Source organism: Seriola lalandi, unplaced genomic scaffold, assembly GCF_002814215.2.
Source record: "Seriola lalandi dorsalis isolate HSWRI2012SDOR001 ecotype SW California unplaced genomic scaffold, Sedor1 jcf7180002054556, whole genome shotgun sequence".
Taxonomy (NCBI): domain Eukaryota; kingdom Metazoa; phylum Chordata; class Actinopteri; order Carangiformes; family Carangidae; genus Seriola; species Seriola lalandi.
Genome location: NW_019525109.1, coordinates 1,047,589 through 1,067,416, shown reverse-complemented (window position 1 = coordinate 1,067,416; position 19,828 = coordinate 1,047,589). Strand labels below are relative to the sequence as shown.

At 43.5% G+C, this 19,828-nt stretch overlaps 1 protein-coding gene across 1 annotated transcript in view; it reads left to right on the top strand.

Moving 5' to 3' along the window:
- meis1b (Meis homeobox 1 b) overlaps positions 1–19,828 on the top strand; it is an 88,007-nt gene that overhangs the window by 14,161 nt on the left and 54,018 nt on the right. The window contains exon 7 of the mRNA XM_023415729.2: positions 1,733–1,844. Coding sequence (XP_023271497.1) covers positions 1,733–1,844 — 112 coding nt within the window. The remainder of the gene's footprint in view (positions 1–1,732; positions 1,845–19,828) is intronic.

The following is a 19,828-nucleotide window of genomic DNA, read 5'->3' as shown; positions in this document are numbered from 1 at the left end:
TGTTATTTTATTCCCCTCTGCATTTTGTTTAAAACAAACCCTGTGTGATGAATTAATGTCTACTTTTTTATGATGCTAAACTCGGCTCCAAATCCTCCTCACACAGGCAGCGCTGCTCGTAGTATTCCAATTGAAACCAGTTGTTCCCCAGTGTGTTTCTCTCCTCTCGTCTTCCGTGTGGGTTTCTATCACTCATTTCGTCACATAGCCCTAAAAGCGCGATGCAAACACCACATTGCCCCTTGATATCTGCTTCATTTGATTTGACAGAGCAAAGATAGGCTCACGCGGGCGGTAGAGGAGGCTCGAGTAAGTGTTTGCGCGTGTATGTTTTGTTTGTTGTGTGTTTGTTTGTGATAGCTGGCTGTGTGTGATAAGGCACAAGATCCCATTTCCTTCTATTTTGAAGTCTCTTTTCTCTCCTGTCCTCAGCGCTAATGTTGCTTTTCAGAGGCACTGAGAGATAAGAGGTAACATCTGGTTTAGTTTCAATATTATGTAGCAGCTTCGCATGGGACAGAGTGCGATTTGAGTGTGTATATGTATATGTGCATAAATGTAAGCACTGTATCTGTGGATGTATGTGTGTGTGAGGGATCTTGATTTTGCTGTGTGTGTGTGTGTGTATTCCTTTTTCCAACCTGTCTGGACCATTTGCTCCCTACGTTGTGCAGCTGACACTCATCTGGCCTAAGACTGTCCCTTACCCTTACACACACACACACACACACGTACACACACACACACACACACACACACACACACACACACACACACACACGGCTTACTATATATAAACCCAGGTCTCCAGAGTCTATCTTGTCTAGTCAGCTGCTTGTGTTTGATGACACAAACTAGTCTCAGTTTAACATCAGTCAAGTCGGTCATCTGCTATTTTTCCTGAAGACGGGGACAAAGGACTAAACGCCCATTTCTGTGGTAATACTTGAACTTCTTCATTTGTCTTTATAAAGTTTTAACTCGGCGTCAGTTCGGTTGCTCAGGCAATATTTTCGTCTTGTATTTTGTTTGAGGAAAGACTGTGGGAAAACTTTAGCTTATTTGGTTATGTCTATGTCTTGGCTCTGCTTCCCAACATGAAATTTAAATCTACATTAGCGGGATTGGACATGCATTTTTTTGTCATTTGCGAACAAAACTGAGGATTTATACTTATGTAGCAATGCTTCAGTTAGTTACCTCTCTCTCCCTCTGTCTCTTGGTCTGCTCTGCTTAGATGACATCACTCCCTGGCGCTCGCTGCGGCCTATCTTAAGTTGTAGCTGTTTTGTATTTTCATCTGCTAGTGGTTTGAGCCAAATGGAGGCAGCCGTGGATTGCATGCCTCAGAAAGCTGGGAACTAATACAACATGTTCGCTCGCTATTCGTCTGGGCCTTTCTCTTCATCGAGCCCCAACAGTCCTCATTCCATAAGATTGTTGCAGGGGCTCTCACACACTGCGTGACTGGGTCGAGGGCGGGCAAATTATGAATTTTGTTTGTGTTTTTGTGTGTGGGCTTTCTTCCACATAATGTACAGCTTATGTAGGCAGAACAGAAGATGATAAAATATGCACGATTAAAAATATTACAACAAATAAAATCAACACAATTAAAGATGGAAGAAAAAAAACAAGGAGCTGACATTAGATCAACTTACTGACCTCTCTCTCTCTCTCTCTCTCTCTCTCTCTCTCTCTCTCTCTCTCTCTCTCTCTCTCTGTACAACAGACGTCCTGGAACAGAGATCATGACGACACGGCGTCCACACGCTCTGGAGGAACACCGGGACCGTCCAGCGGCGGTCACACATCACACAGCGGCGACAACAGCAGCGAACAGGGTATGAGACTGAGTTTCTTTATCTGCTGTTTGCATCTTCTTCATATGTGTCAGCTGGAGGAGATGAAGGGGGTCAGACGCTCGGTGTAAATGCAGAACAAACTTCCGAGTGTATGGCGTCAGCTTGGTTGTATCACGAACATCATATATACACACGATTGGAAACTTCATTATGCAGCCAGGTGAGGTGTGGCAGGGCTTAGTCAGTCTTTGCAACAGCTCACAGTTGCTGCTAGTGTCTCTCAGAGAGGTCAGAGGTCACGGTCAACCATGTAGGATCTCTTCTGGGCCTGGTACGGATGCTCTGTGGATTAACTTTGGTCTAGAATATGGTTTCAGTTTTTCTTGGTGCCACCCTGGCAATTGTAACTTTATATTTGAGCATATTTGTAGCTGTATATGTGTGCGCCTGTATGTACTGTATCCCAAACTGCACAGGTCATATTATATGTACTATTTGACTACACTTTGCAGAAGTCTCCACCAAGTTGACGGCTCTTTTGCTTTCATGTCTTAGTGTTTCTGTCATTACCCATTATACTGGAGGATTCAGGTTTCAGGAATATTTTGATGTTGTCATATGAAAACCACCATAAGGCGGTGATGGTGATTTTCATGTTTTTGTATTGTGTGAAGGATTGCATACACATGTTAAAGGAAATTCAGACCTATAAATACATTTCAGATTCTTCAAAGGATATTATGAAATACACAGCTAAAAACAAGGCTGTTTTTTTACAGTATATGGAAAGCAGCTGACAGGTCGGAGACGTTTTTCTGACACTGATGATTAGCCACTTCTCAAATTAAGAAACAATGGCTTTGTAGCCCTTGAACTTATTCTAGTCACAAATTTTCTGGATAAGAATCAGAGAATTTTAAATGTGGAAAAATCCAACATGTGCACAGACTTTGATTATAATTTACTTTTATTTTTTATTCAATGATATTCTTTTTAGCCTCAAATTTAAAGAATCTAATTTATTAGTCTACACTCCCTCTTTGACTAGACAGACTAGTGTGTGTGTGTGTGTGTGTGTGTGTGTGTGTGTGTGTGTGTGTGTGTGTGTGTGTGTTGAAGAGAGGCAGAGAGTGAGAGAGACAGCAGTTGGAGAATGGGTTGGTGGTGGTGGGGCGGCGTTGCAAACAAACTGTAGGCAAAAAAGCAACTTCATATATTATTGAAGGCGATGTCAAGGCGAGCAGTTTGCAGGGTTGCCAGTGCCAGGAGGCAGAGCCTGGGCGGGAGCAGAGAGCGCCGCCATGCCTTCCACTCCAACGAGCAGCCATTTATATAGTCAACACACACTCTCTGTGTCTTTGTCTCTCTGTCTGTCTCTTCCTCTATCTCTCTCTCTCTATGTCTTTCACACTCATTCTCTCTCTCTCTCGCTCACATTCTGTGTGTCTTTCTCTCTCACTCTTCAGTAATGCTCGACAAGGAGCTGAGGGACTGAGAGGTGAGACATGAGTTGAGATAAAAATAAAAGATGGACAGACAGATGATATGGAAGAAGAGAACATACTAAAAAATAGTGAAATTACAGTGAAACAGGGGAAGACAAATTAATATTGTGTGTGTGTGTGTGTGTGTGTGTGTGTGTGTGTGTGTGTGTGTGTATGTGCACGCTTCTGCCTCTGATGACTAATGGTCTGGGGCAGCCAGGCAAGATCTGATTGGTCGCTCTAATGAGTGTGCTCTGTGCCGAGTTTGGGCTCCTGCTTCTCTGACCTTTGCCCTCTATTGACCAAACTGACACTTCATTTTTCACATCTCTCCAATTATAGGCCCACTCCTTATGTCGACCCGCCTCCTCTCACTCACTCTTTCTGTCTCTCTCCCATCATCATCTCTCTCTCTCTCCCTCTTTCCATCTCCTCATACCTCCCTTTTCTCCCTCCGACTCTCCTCGGCTATTGTAGGGGTTTGTTTGTTGTTGACGTTCATTAGAGGGTAAAACGTGGGGTAGTGTGTGTATGTATGTGCACATTCTCTCCATGCGTCGGTGTGCGTCATCTTAATGAATGAAGTGCTTTGATTTGTCCAAGTGTGAGTTTGTGCGTGTAGGTATGAGGGCATCTGCAGGTCCTGAAACATGTGAGCGACGTTAGGTGACTTTCAGAGTCGTTGAATCACATGAACTCAAGGATTTAAGTCTTAATTTTTACAGCTTCGTGTGTATCATGTGTGCGTAATCTCAAATTAATAAAGAGCTGGTACACCAATTTTTTATATAGAGCACTTTTGCATATGTAGACACAGCTATATTTATTATGACTTTATTGATTATCATTTCTGTATAAAGTCTTTAAACTTTCATTCACTGTTCTCTCGTGGCTGCATGAGCATACTGAGGTTATTATCGCAGCATATTAATGTCCACGTTTTTGGAATGAAGGTTTCAATAATCACATGTGGGTATAATGTTCAGCTGTCCCCATACTTTTGGCCATGTACTGTGTGTTTGTTAATTCAGGCTTTTCCACTTGCTTTAAGTTCAGATCCAGCACTAAACAGCTCTGTCAGTGTCTTCCTGCAGCCTGCAGATACCCTGATGTCGGCTGGTGCAAACGTGTGTGTGTGTGTGTGTGTGTCTGTGTGTGAGATTGTTTTGTTTATGTGGTGTTTATGGTGGTACACACACACACACACACACACAGGCACAAACTGTGTGCAGAGCATCAGGACACAGTGACAACAGTAAATACCGGAGGACATCTTGGACTGGTTTCAGGTTTATATGGGTTAAGCGCTATCACTGCCACGTCATATTGGCTCTGGCAAATTGTGTGTCAGTCACTTGGTAATCCCAGTAAGCTGGTTATTTATCTGTTTGGCACTTTGCTCGCTCCCTCCCCGACAGCTTCACCCCACTGTCTTTCCTCCCTCTCTCTCTCTCTCTCTATCTCTCTCTCTCTCTTGCTCTTTCATCTTCACATCCTCCCTCTCTTCTCCAGTTTTCCCTTGTCTCCCACCTACTCTCGCGTCTCTCTCTTTCATTTTGCTCTCAGTCGGTTTCTCTCTCCTTGTGTATCCCCGTGCTTTTCTCTCTCTCCTCCCCCTTTTTTCTTCCATGCCTCCCACTCACTCTTAAACACTACCTTTGTTTATCCTTCTTCTTTCCCTTTCTCTCACCTCTCTTTGTTCCTTTCGCGCTCTTGTTCTTCCCCATCTCTCTCTCTTCCATTTTTCATATCTTTTCCTCTTTATGTTTTTTTTTCATCTAGTCATCTTTCAGCTTCTTTCTCACTCATTCTGCTCTTCCTTTTTCTTAATCCATCTCCCACTCTTTCCTTTTACCTTCACTTTGTCTCTTCTTCTTCCCCATATCATTTCTTTACTCATCCTCCTGTTCTCTTTCTGTCTCTAACCTCTCTCCTTATTTCATTTTCTCCATGTTTCTTTATTTCTAATCTTATTTTCCCCTGCCTCTTTCTCTCCTCTACCTTTAACAGATTGCTTTCTCACTGACCTTTCCCTCTGTCTCTCTCTTACACTTTCTTCATTTTCTTCCCCTCTGCCTGTAGAACTGCACAGCTAATAGCCATCTTTCTCCTCCGTCTTCCTTTCATCCATCCTTCAATCCAGCCCCGTTACTCCTTCTCCTAAGTCTTTCAAACCGTGTTCTCACTCGCTCTACACCTCCTCTCGCACGCAGTCTTTCTCTAACTCCTCCTGGTTTGTGTCTCTGTCGCCCGCTCCATGTCTGCCCTCTTCTTCCCTCCATCCTGCCCCTCCAGCAGAGCGAAACAGCTCGGAGGAAGGATGCTGGATGGTCGAGGGCCTTTAACTAGTGAACTCCAGTCTCCTCTCTCTACTGGGCTTTATTCTGAGGCTGTTCCTGAGATAAACACATGCTCTGCTCTGCCCCCTTCTCTGAACGGATCACTGCCCACTGGTATAAAAATCCCCATCTCTACCCAGAAATGTAGCACTCGCGCTCTCAAATCCAAGAGCTGCAGGAATCATGAGGAGGTCACCGCATTACGTAAGATCAGAGGTCTCTGCATGCGCGTTGTGGAGGCTCTTTCCGAAGCAAAGTTATTGATAATGTGATAATGAATGATAACTCTTGGACCTTTTACTCATCTGCAGATGTTTTGCAGTGCTTTTGTGTCCCTGTGATAATGTGCACAGTTAAAAAAAAATTATTTCTGCATGTGTTGACAATGCTCACATGCTAAGCTATTCGTTATGTTGTTTATGCTTTGACCACAATGGCGATGGTATTTTTTAGCACTAAATTCCATTGGCAGTTGAAAAAAATGGAGGGAGGATCACATTTGCTTCACACATGTCATTAAAATCAGTCCTGGGTGTCTCCTCTCTCCCTAAAGAGCAGACAAAGAAGAAAGCCTCTTATTTTTCTCCTCCCTTTCTCTGGGAGATCTTTGTAAACATCCAGCAAGCTTCGACAAGGAGAGTCGGAGAGTGGCCCTGTAGTTAATTAGTCCCACTCTATTAGCCCAGCTGTTTGTTAGCTAGTTCCTACCAACGGGCCTCTTTGTCTAATACCCAGAAGCCCTCTGGAGAAGCCTCATTGTAACTCTTGTGCCTTGGATCATGCTTCTCTGTGAAGAGTAATGCTCGAAGGGCAGAGGAAAAGCTAACAGATCATATATGCATGCGATGGGGGGGGGGGGTCCCTCACGGACATGAGTGGGCCTTCTCTTTTTCTCCCAGTATAAAGTACTCCTCTTTGCCTGTGTGAATTTGTAAGGACACCCCTTGGCTTCTCAGAGGGCCTGGCGTGCGAGGGAAACAGAATAACATTCAGGCAGTGAATCGGGCAGCTGCAGCGATGTGGATGCGAGTCGAGCAGAGGAGCGGAGCAGAGTGTTTGCTCTGTTTTTGAAAGCTACAGGGTTTCCCTCTCCGCTTGTCAGAAACATCCAGGGAGTGAGGCGATGACTGGCGATATTAGATATGTATCACCAATTACCCAGACCGTTTGTAAAGAGTACAGTGTGCTGCGCCAAGGCAAATAGCTCCCTGTAAGGCTATGTGTTAGTGTCTGCATACATTTCTGGTGTCTGAGTACTGGCCTGAGATTTCTGGTTGTTGGTCTGATATCCAGCTCTGAGGGGGGTTTTTTTTTTTTCTTTGCCTGGTATAATTGGAGGAATGCTCAGCACAAAATTTACGCTGATATTTGCCATTTGACAGACCTAAACTGTGTGTATGTGTGTGTGTATGTATGCTTAAGTCTAACGTGTAGTTCCTCATCTAATGTGGTTAATTTCTCTTGCACATGAGGTCCTGTTATCCTGTTATCCTTGAACTAATTGTTTCAGTCTGTTCTAAGAAATTCCTGCATTAATTACTGCACCTGATAATTAGAGTGAATTTGACTTTGATGTTTGAATAAATGACTGAATGAGTAGAACCCTGTAAAATATGGAAACCAGAAATGTAAAGGCGGGTGGTACTTGGCCGGAGAAGGAAACATTTGGCCGGATGGTTGCTAGTCCAAATCCCAGCTGGGATCATCTCAGTGGAGGATGTGGCACTTGGACTCCAGGATAGTCAGCTTTCCTGGTTTGATGTGTGTCTGAATATCATGTGCTGATGCAGCTTCACCCCATTCATTCTGAATCACTGTATATAACCTCCACCGGCTGTGAATCCCCATCGATCAGGCTGGAATATTCTTGATGTTGTCATCCTCTCATCTGTCCACCCATCCATCCAGAAGCCGACCTCTGTACCCTCCAACAAGGTCAGGCCACAGAGGAGCTGTTGCTTTCTGTCGTCTCATTGGCCGGTCTCCAGGGCCGGGGCGGGCAAATGGGGACATGGACAGGGGTGCCAGGCAATCAGCGGCTAGAGCCAGCTCGTCCAATCACTCGGCTTCACGTGGCCCCCTCAAAGTCACCGATTAATTGGTCCGATTGTCCAGTAGACTGGAAGAGAGAACTGTGTGTGTCTGTGTTTATCCCCTCCCTGACTTGCTTTTCTCTCCCAGTAGCTGCTGCTCCTGAAAAAATTCTGTTGCAACAATGAGTTAAAGACTCATTATTGAGAGAGTTAGAAGTAAGTGCTGTAAAGAGATAGGAATGTGTATTGGTTGCTTTGGCACACAGGCACTGGCACAACTTTGAGAATATAAATTTGACAGATTGCACTCTTAAAAACTGCAGTGTTGTAATGTTAAATTTAACGGCAGGTTAACTGTCAGCTAGTTAGTGATCAGAAAGGAACAAGAAACTCACAAACTAAGTCAATAACACATTTTCAAAAGCGTTCATTTGTGCACATGCCAAATATTAAATATGAACTTGCAAATAAAGATATAGAACTTGAGAGAGGTGGTATGTCGTTTTGTGTGTAGGTTGTCTAGACGTTGTCTAGACGTTATCGAGGAAGATCCTCAGTCCAGTAATTGTCTTACTGGTGTCCAGCTTTCCCGGTAATCTGTTTAAATGTGAGGTCTGTGGGAAGATAAAAGGGATGTGGCTCCCTTGATTAGTCTAGCAGTCTGTATTACTGGAGGTGTGTGTGTCAGTACAGTAGCTGGCAGACACAAACACGAGTCTCTCTTTGATTCCCTCAGAGCCTGAACATGGGGAAAGAGAGAGAGAGGGAAAAGACGAGAGTGAAAGAAAACGACGGAAAGAAAACAGCTAAATGAGAGCATAAGATAAGGAGGGAGAGAATCTAAGGGTGAATGCTGTGAAAGCATTTTGATGCTGACTGGAGCAGTATGTCTGTGTGTGTGTGTGTGTGTGTGTGTTAGAAAATCTTATAGCGAGTGAGGAAAAGAGAGGCAGAACAGTTATCCCTGATGAGTGTGTTAAGTGCTGCTGAGTGTTGTTTGGGAGTCTATTGAGGCGTATTCACCGCTGCTAACAAACAGCAATATCTTCTCTGCCAGTGCAGAGGTGAAAGAGTTGTGGCAGGGCCACCTGAAGCTCACTCTGTTTCCCCTACAGAGTTTGAGTAAAGAGTATGTAAGCGTGTGTCCGTGTTTTTAAAGAAACAAACAGTATGAGAATCATCATACAGCGTCACCGGAGCATACACTTTACGTTCTGTTCATATGCTGTTTATGAAAATCAATATCTGAGAGGCATAAAAGGTAAATGCTTCTCAAAACAGCTTGAGAAAACATCCCTCAACAACTGTGTGTTGCCAGTAGCAGTGTTTATTGAGCCTCAGCTGGATTTACTGCATCTCAAACATTATTATCTGTGGTTACCTGGGAAAAGAGATGCTTGGCCTTTCGGTGTCCAATCACGACCTCCCTCTCTCAGATTCACTGAGATCTTTACAACCTCGCTTTATCGCGGCAGCAAATGCGTCAACCAACATGTAGCGACTTGCTTCGCAGGAAAATGATGGCCCTCGATGACTTTTTATTGCCTCATGGGCAATAAGCAAACTCAGAGTGGCCTGAGTTTGCCCCTCTTGAAAAAGAGGAAATTGTATCAGGTTCCCACAGCGAGGGGCCAGTTTGCTTTTAGGATTAGGGCCGGTGTCACCCGGCCGCTGGGGTCGCGTGGTAGAAAGAGTCAGGAATACAAGTAAACAAAGCAACTTCCTACACCCTCTCCTCTCCTCTCCTCTCCTCTCCTCTCCCTCTTTTCACATGTGAAACACTTTGTCAGTCAGGTTCACTAACCTGCTTTTTATTGGCTTGGGTGAACGTCTCGTCTGTGAGAAGGTAATAGCCATAAAACTGTTTGATAAGGTGTCAGAGCCTGTTTGACTGTTTGACTTTGGGATTTATATGTTGCGTGTTGCTGAGCATGTTTACATATAATCATGTGAGCCTCATATTTGTACATATTGTCTCTGTGTCTTTATTTTCTCTCATAGCCTCCGTCTCAGTCTCCTCTCTCGCCATAAGCCCTTTGCTGTCACTACGCCCTTGTTTTTGACTTTCTCTAATGATATTCAGAAGAATGCCCCGCACATTTTGAAGGTGAATAAAATGTTTCCCCCGCGCTCTCTGTTACTTTAAATCTCCCCTGCATTCATTCAGTCTGCCTCTCTCTGTCTGTTGGTTACATGTGGGCATGTTTGCATGACCAAAGAAATGCAAAGTCTAGCCCAGACCATTACAATATGCCTTGTGTGCACAATTTACATGAAATACATATTCATTCATGACATGTGTGCACACGAAGTAGCTTCTCTCTCCCTCTTCTCCTGCCTCTCTCATGGCTTTGCTTGGTCTTTTTTTGCTCGCTTAGGATGTGTTTTTCTCAAAGTTTTTTTCAAATGAAAACTACATCTCTCTCTATGTCGTACGAAACTGTATGTTTTGCCTTTTGTCGTTCTCATTTTACCCATAAACGCACTTGGGTCCCACCATGTAGTTTGGTGCTGCTCCAAGAATCAGTACAACAGCCGTTCATTTAAAAAAAAAAAGAAGAAAAAAAAAGAGGTTCTACTTCATTTGCTCCAGCGAGGGAGTTCAAACGGGAGGGAAATGTATCTTTAGCTTCCATGTTATAATTGTGGCACGCTAATGATGTAGACACATTCTCACTGTCTGTTTACAGGAAACGCTCTTCTTTAATTTGCAACTGGCGTGAATGCCAAATGCCTATATCTAATTACTGGTGTTTGCTGAAAGATACTATTTACACACACTTTTTGCCTCATAGAGGTCTCTCGTGTGTCGGCATGAGGAGATGATGACAAGAAAAGTTAAATGTGTAAACCTGGTAAAGACTAGTTTTGAAATGAAAATGAAATTAGGATAAGAGGAATTATTTTTTCACCAATGATTTGTCCGTTTAAACCTGAAGATATGGTGGTTCAGCGCATCTACAGTCAAGATCTTGTTTGAAAAGTGTCATCCAAGGACTCAATTCAGGTTTATTTTGGTATGAAGAACCATAATTTGCGCCATTCTTGTGTAATCGTGTCCTAAAAGAAGATGCCACTTTTGTCAAATTACTGGATATCTCCTTTTGGAACAGAAGTCTGCAGCTTTGATTTGGAAATGTAAACAAGTTGAAATGTGGTAATGCACTTGTCATGCAAATGAATAGGATATAAAGTTGAAGCATACTCATTCACTTGTGAAATATTTGTGTGCGTGCGTGCGTGCGTGCGTGCGGAGGGTCTGGTGTCCATGCCATTGTCATCATGTAGATAGAAATAGAAATGTGATAAATTCCAAATTTGTGACTAGTTTGCGCTCTTTATTTTGTCTGTTTTCAATTCAGTTCCAAATTGCCTGGAACGCACACACACACACACACACACACACACACACACACACACACACAGATACACAAGCTCTCACAGACAGAAAATGCCCTGGTTCTTAATCGTGGCCAGTACAGGTTCATAGGGAATCTGAGAGTGAAATCACACCGACTCATCACTGATGTGTCACAACGCATTACATCTGGCCGATAAAACAACCTCAAACTCTCTCACTTCTTTCTATCTTTCCATTTTCTCTCGCTGGGGCCTGTGTCCCCCCTCCTCCTCCCCCTCCCTTGAAGAGGAGCTGAGCTCAGGACCCAGGAGGCCTCTGATTAGATAGATGTTAACTTTTCAGGGAAAACCCTGATAGCAGGCCGGAGACGATCACCACTGCTAATGGATGGTTAAAGACCAAATGAGCCTTTTTATTAGCTTTTTACTACTAACATTATGTTGGAAAAAGCTACAATTAATGTTTATTTTTTTTACAGTATTAACTTCAGATGGGTATGACAGAGGCGTACTGTAGTTTGGGCATTCACGTGTGTGGTGGGAGAATGAGAGGAAAGAGAGAGAGAAGGAATGGAGGAGGGAGGGGGGAGAGCAAAGAGACAGGGTATTAGCACTTTGTTCAGTAGAGAAGCATTGTTTGGCCCCTTGGCACACACAAGAACACACACAAATAAGCAAGTCTCACACACACACACACACACACACACACACAAACACACACACACATGCACAGAGCAGCAACGTTTATTTAAGCTTTTGATAAAGAGATTAGCCCCATCATCCTACGCTCTTAAGCTAGCCGAGGGGGTCCATGTTCAGGAAATCCTGGCTTTCCTGACACATGGGCTTATAGGGAAACCTGGCTCAAGCAACACTTATATGATATTAATACAATTCCTAATGGTCAGATTAACAAGGTTTGGTCCTAACACGGAGGGCGGTTTGCTCAGATTTGTGTTTTTCTGGGGACATATCGAAAGAAGGAGAGAAGAAGAGAGAGACAGAGCTGGACAGAAAGTTACTAAAAGAGTGAAAAGGTTGAAAACAGAATGTGGTAGAAGAGGCGGAGTAGCTGTGCCAGCTGGGCTGCTTTTTTTTTTTCTTTATTATTAGCCCTATCACAGTGGTTGGAGTCCAGCTTAAAGCTACAAACAGCGAAGTGCTAATTTTAGCCTCCAAAGAGGATAAGGATAAATAGCTTGCTGCCAGTTTGCCATATGGTCCCCTGCCGATTATATTGTGTCAGGAATATTTTCACCCCGCCCCCATCCCTGCCCCAACACACAAACATATCCATATACACACAAACATACACATATACACACAAACATACACATATACACACAAACACACACATATACACACAAACATACACATATACACACAAACACAGCCTCAGCATTTGTGATGCTGGGAGATCGCTTTATCTCAACATGTAGATGTGATTGAAGAGTTAATTTCCAAAAGTAAGCGTTCTAGAAAAAATATAATCACACAAATGTAATTATTAAACAGATTTTCACACCTGTGAAGGTATTTTTACTATCCCTAAAAAGTCACACAATTTGTTTTTATTAGGGTAGTTTATCTCCTCCTAATAATAGAAAGATATATCACACTGAAAGTGTAATTTTCAAACAGGAAATTGTAGTTGCAGTGATGGCGGCCTCAACCTGCAGTCTTTTTTATCCACTATAGCTTCCAGCTGCAAGGTAACGTTTGGCCTCTTCTGTAATCTCCTGCAACTTGGGTTATATTCTCATTTGAAAATATGAGCCCTGTAGAAGAATAAATATGAGTCTCTCTCTCTTTCTCCATCAACACACATGCATATGTTCACATGTAAATGCAACACACACTCACGCCGCAACTCTCCATTATTCTCTCACTCTCTCTCACTCTCTCTCCCTCAAATTGAAATAATTCAATTTATGGACACAGTTCCAGACCTCCCTGGCTAAGACCATTATGCATGGAGGCCCCCCCCCTCCCCTTTTCTAACAAAAGAACGGGAGAATTTACCAGCCGGCTCTCCAAATGACACCCACACAAAGCCAATTTCATGCCGGGAAAACACCAGCAGAAGCGCCAGTTTTGGTCAAAACCTGCATCCCTGTGGATTTTCTTTATCACTGAATATGGGTCGATGCTACTTTAATTTCTGTTAGGGCTTATTTTATAACCCCGATATGACACATGCAACTCCTTCTGCTTCTAACATTCAAACCTGGCTGCTGCACAGGTGTTCACTCATTTAAAAGTGAAAGAGAGAACAACGTCAGACCTCTTGGATTGGTAAATGTATGATTTATTCGCAGACTTGATCCCTGCAGCAAATCTACAACCATTTTTGTTGTTGCGGTGATGTTGAACAGCTACCTGTTCAAATATGTTGTTTCACTTTAGGCAATAATAATAATTAAAAAGCATTAAGATGTGAAAGGTTGAGGTGATGTGTTGTGAGCCCAGGTAACCTGGCATGCAGGAAGTTGGAGGTAAACTATGTCAATGGGCCAAAGCTTGACCCAGGGCTGACCCAGGCCAAACATGCTGCCCCCTGAGGCCTCCTCCCCTTGGTCCTTTTGACATGGATACCTGCTATAGGGATTTAACTGAGAGATAAACACATCAGCGAGCTTTTCTAAAAGTTTAGAGAGAGGGAAAGAGAAAGAGAGAAGAGAGGTTCTAGATAACAAATACCTGCAGGTAAACACAAAAGCAGCAGGGTGGGCTGGAGGGCAGCATGGGCGTTTACTTTGTGTGTTTGCAGAGCAACACAAAGCATGCCACTTGCGGTACACACTTGTGAACACACACATTTGGATGTAACCCGATCATCCCTTCTCTCTCCGAGGCCAGTGAAACTCAAAGAGATGAGCAGGGACTGGGGGCTGAGATTCTCACTAGTGATAACCTTTAGAGTAAAGGCCTGAGTGGTGGTGTTACACACACACACACACACACACACACACACACACACTCTGCATACATACATACATACATACATACATATATATATATATATATATATATATAAATTTATATATTGTACACAGCAGCTCCCATGGGCAGCCCCAGTTCTTTGTTCCACTGAGATTCTTTTAAGCAGCAGAGAGGTCATAGTCTTACAGGAAGTCACCCCCATAGAGGGCTGCCTTTTTCAGGAAGTGACTTGGTGGGACTGTGTGGCGAGAGCGCCGGTGTCCACGGGGGGCATATCACTCCAGTCCACATGGGCCTATGCTCCACAGGAAGTAGGGCCGCTGTAAACCCACTCACTTCCTCTTCCTCTGTCCCGAAAGTCTTATCAGGTCTGCGTATGTGGAGGCTGATAGGACTACAAATCCCCCGTATCCCCGCAACACCACATCCTGTGCCTATCAAAGACACGCTGACAAGGAGGGGGACGTGGAAAAGAAGCATTACTTTGGTGGGACAATTAACTGTGAGGTTAATTTAATACTTCGGATTGCGAAGCTGAGGAGCTCAGACAACAGTAATGTGGATATCTTGAAGTAGGAGTTTATAAGAAGGGAATTCCATGATTAAAATGCCACACACTCAATCTTCACAACAGCGCAACAGTGCCGTCGTCTGCTTTACTCGTGTGTTTACTCATTAAAAATCAGCTAAAACCCAAAAATGTAAATGCAACAACTCCACAACCTGACATATTTAAATGGAGTAGGTTGTTGCTCAGATAATGACTTATCCTGTTTTCCTAACCACCTCCTCAGTAACCTGATCTTGTGGGTGCAGACCATATTATACTCCCTCCTAATACTAAAACCGTCTGTTATTCCAAAAAAACTCACTGGAAGCTAATGCGCTATTATTAGCTTGTGCCACCGCAGGGTTAGCGTGCCTGCATTATCTAACTACATACTGCAGTTTGGCTGGCGCTGATAGGTTAGCATGAGTGGGAAAATCCTTGTGCATTAGAAGTGTTTATCAGAGGCTGTGCCATTCAGATAGTTACCATGTGGAAAAATGCACACACAGACCAGAGCTGTACACGCTAGCTCTGAAAAATAAGCTGGGAAACTGTAGTTTGGTTAATGGATCTACACCCTAAACATGAAGAGATGATTACAGACAGAACAGACTGATTGTTGGTACTGAGATGATACAGTTCCACTTAATTCGAGTTAATTAAACTGGTGGTTTTGACAGGCTGGTAGACGTCAAAGAAGTTAGTGCTGCAAGATATAATTTTCACTAAATGTAGTTCATTGTAAAAGATGCACAGATCACATTAAAGGATGTGTTTTCAGTTAATTGATGTTGACTAAAAATGATACTCTTCATTCTGTAGTTTAGTAGAGATCCTGAAAGTTAAGAGAGTGTCTTCGCATAATGAAAAACATATTTACAGTCAGTTTAAGTTTACTGAAAAGGATATTTTGGTGGTTTATTAAAAGGGCTTACATGTGTATATCTAGGTTTCTCTTGTTGAATATCTATATTTTTACTGTTAGTCCACAGGAAAATTAAAACAGGATGTTTTTGCTTTAGTTCAGCTGAAGGTTCCTTCTCTTTGTCCCACGTCTACACTGAAGGACTTTGGAACGCCCTTCAGCACATCAGCTGACTTTTGGAAAGGACCGCCGAGCCATTGTGCTGTTAAGTGCTCTTAGCTTTTGTTATAGTCCTTGTCCTTTCTGCCATCCCTCCCCCCCTTCCTCTCTTCTTCCATAGTCCATTTGACTCTCCCTCCCTCTCTCTCTCTCTCTCTCTCTGTGCATTTGTTGTGTGCTGAGTTTGACTGAGGCTCAGTGCGTCAAAGGTGTCAAAAGCCATCTGAGAAGAAGCAAAGCAGTTGAGAGATTGAGAGTTAAGAGTGAGAAAGAGGCAGAAGAGGGACAATTTCAGGAATCTTGTCATAATTTCAGGAACCACTTTCTGTGTGTGTGTGTGTGTGTGTGTGTGAGTATGATATGTGTGTGTGTGTGTGTGTGTGTGTGTGTGTGTGAGAGAGGACTCCCCCTCACTGAGGCGAAGAATCTGTGGGCCCCCCTCACAAGTGCTCCCATTTGAACCGAGTCTGGCCTTCTATCTTCAGGTTAGAAAAAAAAGCAACGGCAACACAAAGGCAAGAGGGGAAAAATCAATAGTTACACAGCAAAAGTGCTCAACATGAAAGGGTGAATTCATCGCCCTACACTTTCATTTTAGCTTGTACCATCTGTCTCTTTCTCTCTTATTCTTTCTCTCTGGACTGATCTGGAAGTGGGAATAAAAGGCAGTCGCCGTGTGTGTGTGAGTGTGTTTGTGTGCGTGGAGGCATACTGCAGTTTAATGTCGTGTCGGTGCCCTGCGCTTGAGGCAGTTTCCAGCGTGTCAGGCAGCCTGTGGTGATGACCCTTTACGGGGAAAATGGCACAGAGAGAGCAGTCACATTTACACTGACATTTTTGCCATCACCTATGGCTATGTCAACAGGCCTGATCCCCCCCTCCCCTCCCCTCACCTCCCCTCACAGCCAACAGTGGATGGGCCTCAGCAATAACACACAGAAGCACAGAAACATTTTCACAGAGAAAATGAGCATTAACACAGGTCTGATATTCAATATTTTACAGAAGGTTAATCATTCGCTCCATAAATTGTCATAAAGCTGTGTGTGATGTCATCAGGCCGCTTGTTGCTTGTCCAAACCTAAAATAAATTCATTTTAAAACCAAATCAAACGTAGGAAAAGCAGACTGACACTGACAAACTGATTAATTGATTATAACACTAAAATTGGCAAACTAATATATCCATCTAACTCACACACGTGTTAACATGAACCGGTGTGCACAAATGTCCACTTACATTCAAGATGACTAACTAACAATGCACTCAAACCACTCGAAAGCCACATAGACCTTAGGATCTGACAAGCACTTTTAATTAACTCACAAATATGATAACTGGCCTGTGCGCTTTTTTTTTTTTTTTTTTTGTTAGTTAAACACATTCTCTGTGTGTCTGGCTTCCTGATCTCCTCCTCGTCTGATCGCCACAAATGAAATAATTGCTCCAAACTTGGCTCGGATTCTCACAACAAGAAGTCTCCAGTGTGCTTTAATTACAAATAACCCTTGTAAATGACTCACCAGTTACTGTCATTATTGAATCTGTCAGCGCTGATCCACAAAACTGTCATCATTCAAAGTAACCGGCTTTGTTATTGCAAAGCACTCGTTATTTACTGTAATTACTTCAATGGAATTGTCTTTGATTACAGGAAGCAATTACTTAGCTCTCCCCTGATTGTTTACCTGGCAACCCGTATTCTTTTTCCTTTTGTAGTAATTACAACTTTCTGCGGATACCTAATATATTTATTCATTAAGTTTTTACCGGTGTGTGTGCTCTACCAAGATTAATCTACGCTGCACAGTGATGTGATCCAAATGCATTGGCAGAAGTTTTGAGCAAAGATCTGAAAATATTGGTGTGTCTCTCTGGCACAGGCAGGAAGGGAAGTCTAGACTAGCCATATTGTTTTGTCGACAGCGCATGTCATTATCCGGCAGAACAGTTGAGGGGATTTCTCTGTGTCTCTCCTCCTCCTCGGGAATAAAAGGGAGGCGAAACAGCATTGGTCACAGAGAGTGTTTTGTATTGAAGTAAGTGTGTGTGTGTGTGTTGCTTTAGAATACTTTGCTAGTCATTATTGGAAAGCTGCCTTATGGAAGATCGGAGGAATGGGTGCATGTGAGCGTGTTCGAGTGTGTTTTCGGTGCAGTAAAGGGAGAGGTGCTTTTGAAAATGTGCCCCTACTTGGGAATTGCGTTGCAAGGAATTCCTGCATGTTCAGAATATTTGGAGATGGGAGGGGCCTCCAGAGCCATGCAAAGGGAACCCCCCACTGCCTGCAACCCCCCTGTACACCCCCTCCCCGAGTCTAGAGCTTATGAATGGCCTGAATACAATAAACGCCACTTTTTTTTTTTTTTCTTTTCTCCCTCCCTCTTGCAAGCCCTTCTTTACCCCTCTCAGGATTTCTGGGAATGTAATGCATGTGTATGTGTGTGTGAGAGTTTGTGTGCACGTTTGTGTGTGAGTGCAAGAGAGAAAAGTAGTGAGAAAGAGAGCACTTTAGTGAGTATACCTCAGCACGTGTGTGAGTGTGTTTTGTGTATGGTGTTCAGAGTGTGTCTATGTGCATGAATTTCTCGCCTGCCAATATGAGATGTGTGTATCCCATGTGGAACAGGATAGCAGGCCCCTGAGGCCTGCGTCTTGCCTGGGCAGCCAACCCAGGGTCATGTGAGCTTTCTGGGGTGTGAAACTCTAGGAGTGGCCCATGAGGGATCAGCTCCAGGTCACTCACACTCACAGTGAAACACACTCTCTCTCTCTCTCTCTCTCTCTCTCTCTCTCTCTCTCTCACAACAAATAGCCCTTAGACTAAATGCACTATCGTAAACTCAAAAGACCTGTCCCCACCTCTTCTCCCTCTCAGTCCATCCACGGCCTGTAAAACCTCGCAAAAACATCTCGCAGTAACCTCCAAAAACGTTTAGCCATATGTGAATGATTCCTCACACTCACACAGGATCCCACTCATGACATCTGGCACAAAGCTAATATTCATAACCCCTATTCCTCAACTCAGCAGTGCTTCTAAGAGGAAAAAGAAATTATTAGAAAGCTAAATGTCATAACTCTCTTGCGTTGCACTAGAAGCAACGTGTCTGACAAGATAACTGTTTGCAGATGACTGACTGGTGAATCCATGGCTGTTAATTTGCCAGGCAGCTGATAAATGGCTGACACCTTCGAATGGCACATGTGCCCTCGCAGAGGGGGCAGGTAGTACCAATCTCTGCCTAACGCTGAGATATGGTTCATAATCAGATCATAAGAGATTAGCCCAGATACTGCTTGATAATGTCAGGCTATGCCTTGAGACAGAGAGATGTAGAGAAGTGATAAAGACATAGGAGAGGGAGAAAAAGCGTCATTAGTACTCACAAGTTGAAGAGGTAGACTGAAAACGTCAAGACTGAGGATATTGATGTTCACCCAGATTACCTTAAATTTTAACCGTATTTATTTAGTGAAATATCATTTGCCACTTTCTGTTTGTTTTAAAAAGAAGGAAATTGCAAACCTACAGTGAAGAAAGGTAACAATGCCTCACTGTTACATCCCCAACACTGTGCAAATATCCTCCATCCCAACCCCTTACTCCACAGAGAGACAGAGGAGAGAGGAAAGTAATGAAGTAGGAAGGAGGGGGAGGCAAGAATGAAACATGAAGTGGAGGAAAGGCTTAAATAAAAGCCATCGAAGCTGAATGAGCATAGTAAGTAAGTGTCTGTTTAGCTAATGCTAACGAAGCTCATGGAAATGCATGAAGAAAGCTAACCTAGTTTTTACGTCATTATCTATTTGCTCACAGTGTGTTTGTGTGTGTGTGTGTGTGTGTGTATGTATGTGTGTGTGTGTGTGTGTGTGTTTGGGTGCAAGTGTGTATTTGTGTATACAGCGTGCGAGGGGACTGATAAAATATTCCTTCCCTTGGTTGGCCCCGGGGCATTTCAACTGCCCCTGGCTCCTTCCAGTCACTGGCCTGCTCCCTAATTGAAACATGCACACACATACACACACACAGACACGCACACACATGGACACTCACGCACACACGACATTCGGGGCTTCTGAGGCTGGAAACACACATGCATAAAGATAGACAGAGATGGACACACACATACAGACCGATGCACATCCATGCATGCATGCATTCTTCACACATGAACATGCACCCCTACCGTCCTGCATTGATTCAGCCCCCACCCCCACCCCCCCAG